Genomic DNA, 15,686 nt, shown 5'->3' with positions numbered 1-15,686 from the left:
GTGGAGAAAAAGAATGTACAACCAGTGGAAATTTAATCATTGCACTGTTACCGAAACAGAGAAAACTGAATAAAAATCAATAAAAAGACTTTAAAGCTTGTTGAAAAGAAAAAAAAAGTGAAAAGAAAAAAATACCAGTGGTACATCCTCAAATAAAACGAAGTAGAGAAAGAAAAGAAATCAAATTTTGCTATATAAAAAACGAAAAGAAAATGAAGGGGAAAAAAAAAACTCGGGAAAAAATCAAACCCAGATGTTCATTTGATAGAAAAAATAATTAATAGGTACGGGATGTAACTCGAGGCGTTGTGGCCTCGCTTTCCCGGTGTGTGGAATGTGTTGTGGTCTCAGTTCGTGGTCTCAGTTCTACTCGAAGATCGGTCTATGAGCTCTGAGCTGGGTGACCGGCAGACGACCGTGGTGGAATTACACACACACACACACACACACACACACACACACACACACACACACACACACACACACACGCAGTGAAATATCGAGAACCATTACACGCATGCGTCATATGTACTCGTATAGAGAAAATCGCTGACTCGTAAACAGAGAGAGTGTAGAGGCGGCCGCTTGGTATAGTTGATCCCACCATTAACTGCTAATTCGGTGCCAGATCCACTCGGTAATCCAGGCCGGGAGCAGAGGGCAGGGCTAACACCACGCCGTAAACAGGAATAAACACTGTACCCAAAACCTTCACATGAAAAATAGTAATGAAAAAGTAAACCACATTTGTATTTTCCGCGGTTGCTCTCGCCCTTTCGCGTATCATTTGTGATTTAACGTCATTTGGTTAGTGTGTGGTTAGGGTGGATGGCTGGAGGGAGCGTGTGGTGGTGTGGTGTGTGTAGGGGAAGGAAGAGGAAGTGTTTCTGTACGTAAAAAGAAAAAAAAAAAAAACCGTGGTTGTTTTGCATTGTACTGGTGGTGTAGTTAGTAGGTTCGGTTTTTTTGCTTGGTGGTGGTGGTTGTTGCTATTGTTGTTGTTGTTGTTGTTGATGATGCTGTTGTTGTGATAAAAACTTCAGCAACGGTAGCAATATATAACTACTACTGCTGCTGCTGCTGCTGCTGCTACTACTGCTACTGCTACTGCTAATACTTTGAGAGAGAGAGAGAGAGAGAGATGCAGAAAAGATAGAATTGGTTAGGGAGGCACAAAGGATAACAATTCACTTCTCTACTGAGCAACGGGTCCATTATCTCTCTCTCTCTCTCTCTCTCTCTCTCTCTCTCTCTCTCTCTCTCTCTCTCTCTCTCTCTCTCTCATATCCATTATCACATCCACCATAAACAAAATACACCATGAGAACCGAGTCATTTTTCACGATAAGAAGAAAAATGAGGTACAAAATTGGCAAGAAAATTGACATAATACATTTACACAAAATTTGGGTGTGGAGGAGCGCAGTTGAGTGTGCGTGTGCATGTGTGTGCGTGCTTGGGCGTGTGTGGGTGTGTGTGGACGACGGGTACTGGTTTTCCTTTGTGTCCTCCCCTCTCGCCTCTGTCCCGGTGGTAATGTGAGTAGCAAGTATACGGTTAAATTAATTAGTTCAGTGTGTTGTGGGAGCTTTGTGGTACAGTTACTGTTATATTAGTAGCGGTGTGAAGTCTGACGAGGGAAGCGGCGAGGTGTACAAGTTCATTCGTAGTGGAACGTATTTTTACCTTTAGTTTTGGGTGTTACTAGACGATTTTTTTGCCTTTAGGAAGGATCTATGGAGGTCAGAAGATTAACCCCTTGAGTACTGTGACGCGTTTCTACATTCACTCTGCTTACTATTTGGTAATTTTATGCAGCTTCAGAAACTTGTGTGGCAGAGTAAAATAGTGGTGTTCGTCATTAATCTTCTGACCCCTATAGAACCTTCCTAATATCAATAAAATGGGCTAATCGTACACAAATCTCAAGGTAAAAATATGCCCCAGTATTGAATGGGTTAATGACCAGAGTCTTCACTGTTTTAAAACTCGCCACATAAGTCTCTGAAGTTGTATCAGATCAAATAGTAAGCAGAATGAATATGGAAACGTATCATGGTACTGAAGGGATTAATTGTTAGTTCTGTCTTTGTATAAGTCGTAGGTTTTTGCAAGTGGGTCTTTTTTTCAATCAATTGGGCTTTTTTTTTTTTTAATCTAATGTGACTTTTTAAATCTTTTGTTGCCCTTGGCCGGCTTCCCCTCTTGCTTAAAAAGATACATTTGTTAGGCTTATTACTATGTGTATTCAGTCTTTCAGTGTTCCCTATCGATGTGACTTAATGGTCTGACGAGGAAAGCCGCGAAGTGAGTGTTAGTTGTTAGTTAGTCTACATAAATCGTACCTATTTGAATATTTTTATTAGATTGATTAGTAAGTTTATTCAGTCTTTCAATGTTCTCTGTCGATGTGAATTACTGATCTGACGAGGAAAGCAGCGAAGTGTGTTTTAGTTGTTAGCTAGTCTCTATAAATCGTAGCTATTTACATTCGCTTATTAAGTTTATTAGTAAATGTATTCAATCTTCCGGTGTTCTTTATCGATGTGACTGTTGGTCCATTTCAGTTATACATGTGTGTTAATATAGTTAGTCTCTGTACCTCTGTATAAATCGTAGCTATTTGCGTACATTTACCAGATTTATTAGTAAGTGTATTTCAGTTATATATGTGTTAATATAGTTAGTCTCTGTACCTCTATATAAATCGTAGCTATTTGCGTACATTTATTAGATTTATCAGGAAGTGTATTTAGTCTTTCATTGTTCTCTAGTGATGTGACTTAGTGATTTATTTCAGTTATAATCGTATGTGTCAAGATACAGCACAGTGGAAAAGGAGAAAAGTAGGTTGGTAAGTCTATATAGAACCCTCAGAAATTAACATCGGAATCTTGAAACCATAGCTGCCAAAAACAATAGTGGTACGCTTTCTACTTTACCTCATCCTTGCATCTGCCCATCTCTCAAGAGGTAACCGGTAGCCTCAATTCTTCGTCCATTTCTCTGGTAAACTCTGGAATTCCCTGTTTGATTCTGCACTTCTTTCCTTCCTTTCACTTGAATACTTTTAACCCTTTCAGTACCATGACGCGTTTCCATATTCATTCTGGTTACTATTTAGTGATTTGATACAGCTACAGATTCTTATGTGGGCAATTAAAATAGTGAAGACTGTGGTCATTAATCTTCTGACCTCCATAGACCCTTCCTAATATCACAAATCTCATGGTAAAATTATGTCCCAGTATTGAAAGGGGCTAAATGGGAGGTGCGTCTTGATGGTGGAAAAAGTATGCAAGATTCCCTGTTCCCTTTCCATAAGCGTGCATAAGACTGCCTGGCCGAGCTTGTATTCTTATGCATTAGAGGAGGAGATGGTGCTAGTGTTATTTTGGTCAGGTGATGAAATGTGTGAGCAAAACAATGTAAAGCCTTAGCAGTTCAGAGTGTGTGAGGCGAACAGTGGCTGCTAGAGATGTCCTTGTAATAGAGTAACCCGTGTAAGTGTCACATGAAGGGAAATACGCGTTAAAACACCAGCTCACTCGTGTCAAAGCGGTGTGAATTACGTGCAGCCGAGCAGGAAAACAAAGCAGCTACTGGCAGTCTTTTATACACATCGTACCTTTAGAACACAGCAACTTCACGATTTCCTTCTTAATCCTATATTGGGTAATCACAGCCAGGCGCCACACTCGCATACTAACTACATTACTGAAGCTAACATGCTCTTGCTTCACTCCGCTGGCTTCTCTCCACCTCAAGTGAACAATGTAAAATCCGTTATCTTTTTTTTTTATTATCTTTTGTAATGTTCCAGTGCTTTATCCTGACCTCCGTTATCTTATTTCTTGTTATTATTTTCTTTTGTAACGTTCCAGTGCTTTATCTTGATCTATTTTCACAGGATGGACTGGAAGGCATTGGGATTTGCAGAGTTGTTTTCCTATTCTATTTATTTATATTTATTTTTTTCTGCCCTGGTCTATACTACCTGTAAGGAACTTGAAGAGTATTGGAAGTGATTGATTGTGATACCCATTTCTACTTCCTCTTATTCCTTGTTCTGTCCATCTCAGTAATGCAAGAGTTAATCTGTAGTCTCAGTCCTTTTCGTCCATTTATCTGGTAAACTCTGGAACTCCCTGCTTGATTTTCTGTGATCGAGAGGAAATTATTGTGATTTGCAAAGATATTTTTATAGTTCTTTTAATTGTGATACCCTTTCTGCTTTCTATCATCCGTTGTTCTGTCCGTCTCTCTAATGCAAGAGTTAACCTGTAGTCTCAATCCTTCGCCCATTTCTCTGGTAAACTCTCAGAACTCCCTGCCTGATTTTACATTTTACTTCCTTTTACGTGAACTCTTAATGGAAGGTTTCAAGTCGCTTATCTTTTAAATATGAATATCTTTTTTTTTTCTTCCTTTTACATAAACTCTTTTAGATGGAAGGTTTCAAGACACTTATCCTCTAAATATGGGGAACTTATTGTGACTTTGCTTTGGAACTAACTCTGCTGTGGCTTTTTCCCCAACCCATCTCCCCCCCTTTTCTCTCTCTCTCTCTCTCTCTCTCTCTCTCTCTCTCTCTCTCTCTCTCTCTCTCTCTCTCTCTCTCTCTCTCTCTCTTGGTCAATATTCATCTCACAAAAATAGGTTTAACATGGAACTTCGTGAACAGGAAATGCTTGAACATTCATAACGAGTCACAAAAAAGAAAGATAAAAAAACACTAACACAGAGCTATTGACGTGCCCACCACTTTCTTAGTCCACAGGGGAGTGTAGGGGAGAAAATGTAGTTTAAAAGAAATACAATGCGATAAACTATGGTAACTACTTTTGTCTCCCACTTACTATGCTAAGAGAGGTGGAGCGTTACGTGTGTGCTCCCCCGGTGGTTTGGAACTCTGAAACGCTTTCTTCTCTCACCGCGACTATTTTCAAACACCATAGAGATGACTAGCCGAGTTCTAAAGATTATTCGTCCTGTTGATGATATATAAAACTTGTTAACATGTCACTAGCATTACAGAAACATCCTTAAAAACCCGTGTCACTTCAACTAGAGCCCTTTGAAAAGAGCCAGCGACTCGCGATGACTCAATTTACGGCTCTCGAAAAATATATAAATAAATGAATAAAAACCAAAAAGCAGACTTCCACTCATCGCAGCATTAAGTAAGTTTGGTCTTTGTTTTGCTCTTAATAACAAGATATATAGGCTAATATTACCAGGTCTAATTGATCTTATTTACTATATTGCACACCAGCCCAGTACTACTTCATTTAGTGGAGTTATGCTAGCTTGCACTAGCTGCGGCTCTCTCAATGAATGTGTTTAACCCAAGTGGCTCCCTTGCAAAAATTAGTGAATAACACTGGCGTGAGTCAGGCTATGACGCAACCGCACAAGATATTTAAAATGGCTTCCTGGTGGGAAGTGTATTTAATTATCAAAAAGTATACTACACCATCTGGCAATTTAAGGTCTGTAGGTTTCTGAGAGACAATTGTAATCCCAAAATTCTAAATCCTCTCAAAATTAGATAAATAAATCCTGCACCAAGCCAGATTTTTTTCTTTGTGTGTGTGTGTGTGTGTGTGTGTGTGTGTGTGTGTGTGTGTGTGTGTGTGTGTGTGTGTGTGTGTGTGTGGAGGGGGTATTCGTATAAGTCGGACATTCACGTTTATCTCACCAATCTTTCTCCATATTAGTCCGAGTTACCAAGGGTCAACATTAGCCTTGAAATCAAACACCGTTTAACTATCTCTATCTGGTATTAGTAAAGAAAAGTAACTACTGATCTCTTTTTTATCCTCATATCATACAGGTATCATAGCTTATTCCATTCTTTTTATTCTGTTAATCTGTTCAGTAGTACCATGACTTATTTTCTTATCCATTCTACTTAACATTTGGCGATTTTATACAGCTTCAGAAACTTATGTGGAGATTAAAATATTGTAGGTTCTGTTCAGTAATCTTCTAACTTCTATATACGTACAGTGTTGTTCAAACTGGAGTCCGCAGCATAGATCAAAGGGGTACGTGAAAAGACGATGAACACACACACACACACACACACACACACACACACACACACACACACACACACACACACACACACACACTCAGCAGAAACTTCCCATTTTCTATGAAAGCAAAGGGAGGGAGATGGATGGGCACCCAATAATTGTTTGTGTACTGTACGTATACGAGAACAGTGCTGACAGCTGAGGAATCACTCAGATTAATGGCCAGAGTCTTCACTATTTTAATTCCATATAAGTTTCTGAAGCTGTATAAAATCACCAAATAGTCAGCGGAATTAATGTGGAAACGCGTCATGGTACTGAATGGGTTAAGAGAAACCATAACAGCTAAACAATTAAGAGTGTCACTTCCTGCATAACTTGGAGAGTGTTCGTGCTTGCCTCACCAGAAAGGATTGCAGTGTTACCAGACACGCGCGCAAACTCCCAGGGCCATTGCAACTCACCACGTATCCTCCACATTTTTATTGCGTCGTGGTTTAATTAAAATTTCGTTTAGGGAACTTAATTATTGCGGTAAATTCAACTGTTTTCTCTCTCTCTCTCTCTCTCTCTCTCTCTCTCTCTCTCTCTCTCTCTCTCTCTCTCTCTCTCTCTCTCTCTCTCTCTCTCTCTCTCTCTCTCTCTCTCTCTCTCTCTCTCTCTCTCTCTCTCTCTCTCTCTCTCTCTCTCTCTCTCTCTCTCTCTCTCTCCGTGTGGGTGTGTTCTTTCTGTACATAGCCATCATATTTCCTTCACTTTAGTATATCTTAGAGAATCAAATGTCAAAGGGAGGAACTTGTAGCGAAAAACATGGTAAACCAGGTACAGTGTTCCTTATATGAGAACTCCATGCGTGGTCAGCGTGCGTTCTGGCAGGGTGCGGTACGGTAACACGTCTACAATACCTAAACAACCTGCACGATTCCTATACGATTCTTACACGATTCATTCTCCCATAAAGACTATTAGATCAATTCATGGGTTGGGATGATAGATGGAATTAGGTGGCTTTGCTCATTCAGGGACTGCCATGTGTTAGCCTGACAGCCTCATTACCTCTTTTCTTATTGTTTTTTTTATTTAAACGAGGGATGTTTTTTTTTTTTTTTTTTTTATACCATGTGGGCTTTTCACGGGAATGTATGGGCTAAAGGGGATACTTTTAGGGGACCTCCTATCTCAAAGCCCACCCGCTAGGAAACCCTTGCCCCGAGTGAAGCCCAGTCTACTACACTCAGACCGTGGACAGGATTCGAACCCGTGCGCTTAGAGATCCCTCGGACCCCAAAGCACGCATGGTTCCACTGCAACAAATTCCAACCACGAGTCAAATAGAAGAAAGAAAACAACTCAACATGTCATCCAAACCATTTATTATACTTACATGGGGAAAAAAAAGGCACAAGGAAAAACATGTGAAAATAAATCCTTAGGTGATACTGTGGCCATAAACTATAATGAAAACGTGCTGGAACAAGAAGTAATAGACTCGAATAGTATGAAACGAAATTTTGATACTGAGACTCGAAACTCCATATGAACAACGGCGAGAGGAAGTGTGGAAAGGAGATGGAAAAGTGTGTGTGTGTGTGTGTGTGTGTGTGTGTGTGTACTGCCGCCATAATCACACACTTCTGTTTCTTTAAGTTGTGCTGATTTAACTTGCAAATGCCTCCTAGCTATTGTCTGATAACACCTACCACTGCTGACACCACTAACGCCTGCTCCTCCAGCCTTCCCACGTATTTAACTGAAAGGAGAGAGACCACATTGTAAATCATGTAAAGTAGTTGTGATTTCAGTCCGCTAAATGTTCTGAATGTATAGCTTTGTCTGTTGTATATATAAAAAAAATGTTAGTAGATATTTATGTATTTCACTACTTTTCCTATACTCATCTGTAGCTTTATAAATATTTCTACGCGACAGTCTTTTGAAAATTATGCATTATTATTCTCATTTCCTTCTTTCTTTGAGTCTATCCAAATATTTCCCTTATAATTATATATAAAAAACTGTCAAGTACAAAAAGACAAAACATCCTTCCTTAAAAATATACATTATATAAAACACCAAAATATAACAGTTTATTTCCGAGAGAGGCATAAAATTTCCCTGCGTTTCCCTTGCATATCCCTGCCCACGTATCGGCCAGCATTTCTCACCTGACGGGCGTTTGACATTTCTTGCAGGTGTCCATCTCTCTGGCGTAGCGCTCGATTTGAATAGTCGAGTTGTACACCAGGTAGTTCTTCAGGATGAGTCGCTGAGCCTCGTCTAAAACTGTCTCTGCGTCGAAGCTTTGATCTGCGGCACAAGACAAGTGTTAGTTAGTATCGTTCCGTCCACTCAGTAATGTTTAGAGGAAGTGTTGTATCCCGAGAATCAAGAAATGTAACGCGTAAGAAAGAAGCAAGCAACAAGAATGAAGAAATGAAGGAAGTAACAAGTGGAAGGTTACTGAGGGAGAAAGAAGCAGGTAAGAAAAATAAAGAAATGAAGGAAGTAAGAAGTAGACTGGTAATACTGGTAATAAAAGTGAATTAGGTGAAGACTAGTCAAAGTCGTGTTGTTATTATGGTTATACAAGAGAGTATATGAAAAGGGAAAGGGAATTTGAAGCCACGTAGCAGTGAAGAATGGTTAATGATTTTGGGTTATGTGAATGAAATGGGTTCGGTTAAGGAATAGATAGTAATTAGATTTGTACACTGAAGAAAGACTTACTAGATGCTAGAAAATAATAAAATAAGTAAATAAATAAATAATAAAAATATATATAATACAAAGCTGTGGCAAGTGTATGAATGAATGAAATAGACGAAAAGGTCAGGTGTGTGTGTGTGTGTGTGTGTGTGTGTGTGTGTGTGTGTGTGTGTGTGTGCGTGTGTGTGTGTGTATTTGTCCAGTAGTCTCCCCCGAGGCCCACCGCTCAGCCCCGGGTGTTTGCTCCGTTTCTTAGCCGCAAACAGATTATTAAATGGAGTCTTTTTCCCCGAGATTTAGAGCTTAATTTTTTCACGCCTAAATAACGTCATTCCCGGTGTTAATGGCTGCGAGACGATTCCTGGAAAGTATATATGGGGATGGCGAGGGGAGAGGGAGAGCGAGGTGTGTTGAAGCCTCGCCTTGCTCTCTGTGTCCCCTCTGAACTCTTGATTTACTATGGAACACCGGCAGTTTACTTTGACAGACTAGGTCACTACAAACACGGTGTATAAATTTTGAGGTAGGGTTTTTTTTATGTAAGAGGGAAAAACTGGTCAAGGGCAGTATAATATAAAAAAAAAAAAGGTCCACTTAGCTGCCAGTCCCCCTTGCAGATCCGAAATGAAGGGATAAATGTCTTGAAACCTCCCTCGTAAATGGTCAAGTCATAGGAAGTTGGAAATACAGAAGAAGGTAGGGAGTTCCAGAGGGTATTAGGTAAAAGTCTCTCGTCTGCATGATTTTAGGTAGATTAGTGAAAACTGGTTGAAAATTGTACTCTCCAAGGTGTTCTATTGATATGAGCCTTCAGGGAACTCTCCTCTTTGCTCATCTTCATACGATCTTATTTTCACTGTATTGGTATCAGTCACTCGAGTTAACTTCTTCCATCTGTTTCTATTCATTGCGTCCTCTTGTAGTTCATTCACGCCACGCTTCAGCACGTCTTTCCATCTTAGTCTCTGTCTACCCACACTCCTCCCCGTAACTGGTATCAGCATTGCCTTCTTCACTAGTTCCTCCTCATTTCTCCTCTTCACATGTCCTAAATGTCTCAATCTTGCCTCTCTTTTGCTTCCCTTTCATGTTACACACTCTACACATTCTTTTTGTATCTTCACTTTTTCTCTTTTCTCCTTTTTTTTATGCCTTCTCTTTTATGTTACACACTCCATACATTCTTCTTTGGTAATGCTTGTAATCTACCTCTGTATTGAGTTGTGTGGGCTGTGTTCACTAAGATACATAAAGATCTACCACGTGTGTTCTTCTTGCTAAGTCTATTGCTACATTGAAGCTCTTTAAACTGTATCACCGGTGTTAGTTCTCCCTTTGTCACGTTCTGGGCTGACAAAGGCGACCCATAGCGTTTAATCCCTTCATATGCCGGCCAGATACACTCACCCAGCGCTCCTATGAAGGGTGAGTGGGTTAGTCTAGGTCTGTTCCCTTCATCGGCTCCCTTCCCTTACCTGCGTCTATCACAGTGATGGATCTCTTACTATCTCCTATCAGTGTTTGCATTTTTGTGGGTTTTATGTGTGGCTCTTTTTAACTTTTTAATTTTTTTTTTTTTCGTAGGTCTTTGGTTTAATTTTGTGGTTTTTTTTAGGTAATGTTTCGTGGTTTTATTTCTTTTTGTAAGCTTTTTTTTTGGGGGGGGTCTTTTTTGTGTATTTATATATTTGTGTGCCTTATTTGTGTGCCTTTTTATTTATCTATTTATTTATGTAGACCTTTTGTTTTTATTTCTTTGTTGCCCTTGGTCAGTTTTCCCCTCCCCCCACACACACATAAAAGAAAATGCTCTTTTAACTCTTTCCCCTGCCTTATCCACCAAATGACTGCGAGAATATGGTGAAGATAGAAAATAGATAAATATTCCTTCGGTTTCTAATGAGTGAAATGCTGAGATATGAGTATTAAAAAAAAAAAAAAAGAAAGAATACGAAACACAATCTAAAAGCACGATTAGCCAACAATACACCCCCCCAAAAAAAAAAAAAAAAACAATGAAAAATATAAGCCCCCCATACTCCATCCCAACGTCCACACTGCACAAAACTTCCCTCTACATTGCGAAACAGATCTGAAAGTGTGATTAAGCAAAGAAATACCCCAAAAACTACAATAGATAATCTGAAAGTGTGATAAAGTAAGGAAACGCCAAACCACAGCAACGATGAAAAATATAAGCCCCCATACTCCATCTCAACGTCCACACTGCACAAAACTTCCTCTATACGTTGACTCATATTCCATCCGCCCTGTTATTGCCACAGTTAACCGGAATCTTCACTGCATCCCTTGAACTAGGACGCATCTCAAACAGTTCCCCACAGTGTGCATCCCTGTCTCTCCCCAGCGTGGACTGCCTCCTGGTGGGCGTATCTAAACACCTTCAAGACATCCTTAATCTTGCAATATTTGAAGCTTCCCTTTTGCTTACCTTTTGGATGAGAGAGAGAGAGAGAGAGAGAGAGAGAGAGAGAGAGAGAGAGAGAGAGAGAGAGAGAGAGAGAAGGGGTTGGGGGAATTATGAAGTAAAAGAAAGAACTAACAATTAAACTAACGTAGACATTTTAAAGAACTAAAAAACAGATTGAAGGAGAGAGAGAGAGAGAGAGAGAGAGAGAGAGAGAGAGAGAGAGAGAGAGTATGAAGAGAAGAAATAATCATTGAAACAACATAGACATTTAAGAAAGCTAAAAAGGAAGAATGAAGAAGAAAAATAAAATAGAGAGAGAGAGAGAGAGAGAGAGAGAGAGAGAGAGAGAGAGAGAGAGAATTTCACCTCATAAAGAATACGTCACATTCCATGCTTGTTTGTCTGTACGTGTGTATGTTTGTTTGTCTATTTCATTTAATTAATTTTTACTTTTTATTTCCCCCTTTTTTTTTTTTTTTTTTTTTTGTATCATTCCAGTAAGCTTGCAGTTTATTATTTTTGACAGGCTACTTTATTGCACGACTATCCCGCTGTCCAAAGTTAAATTGTGTGCCCGCCAGAGACTGTGTGTTGGCTTTTTATGCACAAGCGAGGCAGACCAAGAGTGAAAAAACGAATTAAAAAAAGAAAAATTACTCCCTAGATAGAAAAAGAAAAGTTTGTTAGAAAAAGGCTTGTTGTGAAAAGAAAAACGAAGAGAGAGAGAGAGAGGGGGTAGGGAAGGAGGGAGGGATAAACAAAAAAGACAGAGAGAGAGAGAGATAAAGGGGGAGGAGAGGAGAGGTACTGTATCGTCAATCAATATTTAGTTTAGGCCTCTGTTTGTATATTCAGTTGTCCAATCATGAGTATATCCTGATCTGAAGTTAGTGTTTTCCTTATAAGGTGGGAGGATGAAGGCCATAGATAACTGCTGCCTTTAAGTTAGTACATGTGACGTGTCTGTAACTTTGAATATGTAGATCATTTTAAGATACTAATCACTAGACTTAAATGACGTGTTCGTAACTTTAAATATATGGATAATTTTAAGATACGAAAGACTAGAACTAAATTTTTAAGCAACCAAATACCGGTCAGTAACGAGATAGCCGAAAAATTCTCCGTGAAATAAAAGGAGATGGTGAATTCACGTGACGGTTTGGTGGCGCGGTGTACGGTGTCATATTTCACGAGCGACGCAGGTGTGCTCGGCGGCTCTGCGTCAAGATGAGCTTTGACAAGTGACGAAAAATGTCCACGTGAAATGTTATGTGGGGATTTGCCTGGTAACCTAATGTAACTTAATTTAACCTAGTATAACCTAACCCAGCCTAATTTGAACCAACCTAACCTGACCAAATTTAACTTTATGTAATCTAACTTAACCCAATTTAACCTTATCTAACCTGACTTAATCTAATATAATATAATCGGGGACTGGTAACTAAGTGGTCCTTTTCTGTAAGTCTTTTTATTGTCTTTGGCCATTTTCCCCCTCTTACACACAAAAAATCTTATCTTATCTAACCTAACCTAACCTAATTCAACCTTACCTAACCTAACCAGTCTAATCTAACCTTAACTTAAACTTACCTTACCTAAACTAAACCCAAAATAACCTTAACCTAACTTAACCTAACCTAACGTAACCCTCTTTCAATACTGGGATGCATTTTTACCATGTGTTTTGAGTACGATTAAATTATTTTATTTACATTAGAAAGGATCTATGGATGTCAAAAGATTAATAGCCAGAGTCTTCACTGTTTTAATCCCTATAGAAGTCTCTGAAGCTGTTTAAAATCACAATATAGTAAGCAGAATAAATATGAAAATGTGTCATGGTATCTATAGTTTTATCAATATCCACACACGCGTAGGGGAAATAACACACCTCAAATTCTTAACCCCTTCGAGATTAGTTGTTTCCTTATCTAAGTACTGGAAATTTAAAATACAAAAAGCCTCACTGACTGCATATTGACGATAGAGACTGTAAAGTACTCAATAATAATACCCATGACCACATAAACATAAACACTCAACAGCAACCTTTCAGTAATTACCATGACATCACTGATTTTCTATTCCCTATACCATGAGAGGATTTATTCAAGTTTTGGGTCCCGATCTCTCTATTTACCTGCCTCTCTATCTATCAATCAGCGTGTGTGAGAATGATTGAGTGGGAGGATGAGTGTGTATGTGTGGGTGTGTGTGTAGATACCAGTCTTAGCGTATACATTTCAATACGGATAGAAATAGCTAAACGTGGCGGGGTGAATAGAATAGATGAAACGCGCACGATCTGGCTGTGTGTTCATCGTGTTCACCAGAGCCACAACGCGAATGTTCACCCAACTCACGGTATTTCCCAGGAGTCACGGCCGGTGTTCGCAGGCTCGGTTACAAGGGCAGATCTTTATTACCTTGATTCTGCACTCGCTGTCTGTTAGCTCGGTTCATGGACGATAGATTTCTGAAGTGGGAATCGAGTTACAATTAAGTGAGAATCGAGTTACGTTAGATTTCTTAAGCGGGAATGGAGTTACAATCGACTTCTGAAATGGGAATGGTGTCACAATTCTTAAGTGGGAATGGAGTTACAATCGATTTCTGAAGTGGGAATCGAGTTAGAGTAGATTTCTAAAAAGGGAATCGAGTTTTCCATTCCCTATGAGGAATTAAAAGCGCTCATATTTGTCATTGTGTTTCAGGAGGTGATGGGATGCGCTCCATATAGAAAAAATTACAAGCGTCGTGTTGCAACCTTCACTACATCAAACTGGGATTGTGAGTACCCTTTCATATTCACGTAATTACTGAGTGACAGTGGCGAAGGACATTTCGTACCGTGCCACCGTGATGTTGTAAAGCGTTTTCACATTTAGTGCTGACATATTGAAACACGAAGGAAGGGAGGAACTGTTCTAACACGAGAATCAAGAAATGGAATACGTAAGAAGGAGGGAATATTACAAGAATGAAGAAATGATGGAAGTAAGTGGTAGAAGGAATAAATGAGGGAAGAATATAATAAACACGAAATCGAGAAAGGGAGATTAGGGACATAGCAAGATCGTGTATAATGGAAGCGTGACAGAACAAACAAAAATAAAGACAGAAAGAAATTTGTCCAGGTAAAGGCAGGGAAAAACTCACAAGAGGGGATAAACTTTTTAAATTTCTGTGTTGAGATACGTTAAGATCAATAATACAATATAGATAACAGAAAGAATTATAACTGCAATAGAAAAGAGAACACCTACGAACACTCCTATAAAAGACAATAGAAAAAGAACCCCTACAAACACACCTACATGACAATATTTTTATCAACCAAGGAGAAAAACACCCATATATGTAACTAAGCACCAATATCCTGCGAGACTCCATACTTATGGGTGTGGAAAAGAAGACAGACAACTTTAATAATCTCCTCTTACCTTTGACCTGATCTATTTCAAGAGGGAGGTTTCGACACCCTCGCTTTATAACTTTGAATAATTTTCCCGACTGTGCTTTTTCGGCGACTGACGTTTTAAAATTTAACCCCTTCAGTACTGGGACGTATTTCTACCATAAGATTTGTGTATGATTAGATTTTATTTGCATTAGGAAGGGTCTGTGGAGGTCAGAAGGTGAATGGCTAGAGTCTCCACTATTTCAATCCCCACATAAGATTTTGAAGCTCTATAAGATCAACAAATAGTAACCAGAATGAATATGAAAACGTGTTATGGTACTGAAATGGTATATGATCTTTCTCTTTCAATCTTTTTAGTTGCCTTGACCGACCATAGTCTTTCCTACGTATAAAAGACAGAGCAGAGCAGATAGAAAGGACAGACAGACGGATACAGATAAAACAAACAGATAGACAGACAGACATAGACAAATACAACAAATACATGCAAACAGAACTTACTTAAGACACAAACACAAACACACAAAAACATATCAAACAACCTTAGACACTTACATATAAAACAAAGAGGTAAAAACAGAGAGAAAAAGACATACAAACAGAACACATACACATATACACAAACACTCACCAGTTCCAAAAAGCACCAAAATAAAACAACCTTAAATACTTACATGAAAAACAATTAGATAGAAACAGACAGAAGACATACAAACAGAACACATACACATACACATACACACAAACACAAGCATAAAAAGACAACCCCCAAGCACTCACCAATCCCAAGCACCAAGATGAAACAACCTTAGACACTTACATACAAAACAAACAGATAAAAACAGACAGAAAAAGACATACAAACAGAACAGACACACATACACATAAACATAAAAAAAAACCCAAGCACTCACCAATCCCAAGCACCAAGATGAAACAACCTTAGACACTTACATACAAAACAAACAGATAAAAACAGACAGAAAAAGACATACAAACAGAACATACACACATACACACAAGCACAAACATAAAAAGACAGAAGACATAACAAACAGAACACATAAACATACACATA

The 15,686-nt window shown here is 39.0% G+C and overlaps 1 protein-coding gene across 2 annotated transcripts in view; it reads right to left on the bottom strand.

Annotated features, from left to right (window-relative positions):
* Positions 1 to 7,399: 7,399 nt before the first annotated feature.
* The window catches only part of LOC123504335 (zinc transporter 2-like), a 37,106-nt gene continuing 28,819 nt past the window's right edge, over positions 7,400 to 15,686 (bottom strand). The window contains exons 10-11 of one of the 2 annotated variants that reach the window (XM_045254786.1): positions 8,207 to 8,348; positions 7,400 to 7,791 (exon numbers count right to left, since the gene is read on the bottom strand). In XM_045254786.1, coding sequence (XP_045110721.1) covers positions 7,788 to 7,791; positions 8,207 to 8,348 — 146 coding nt within the window. In that variant the 3' untranslated portion in view covers positions 7,400 to 7,787. Of the gene's footprint in view, positions 7,792 to 8,202; positions 8,349 to 15,686 lie in introns of those variants that run through there. The other variant, XM_045254787.1, reaches the window with a different exon arrangement.

The sequence above is a fragment of the Portunus trituberculatus genome, chromosome 15, assembly GCF_017591435.1.
Source record: "Portunus trituberculatus isolate SZX2019 chromosome 15, ASM1759143v1, whole genome shotgun sequence".
Classification (NCBI taxonomy): domain Eukaryota; kingdom Metazoa; phylum Arthropoda; class Malacostraca; order Decapoda; family Portunidae; genus Portunus; species Portunus trituberculatus.
Note: the sequence above shows the minus strand (reverse complement) of the source record. Positions and strands in the feature narration are given on the sequence as shown.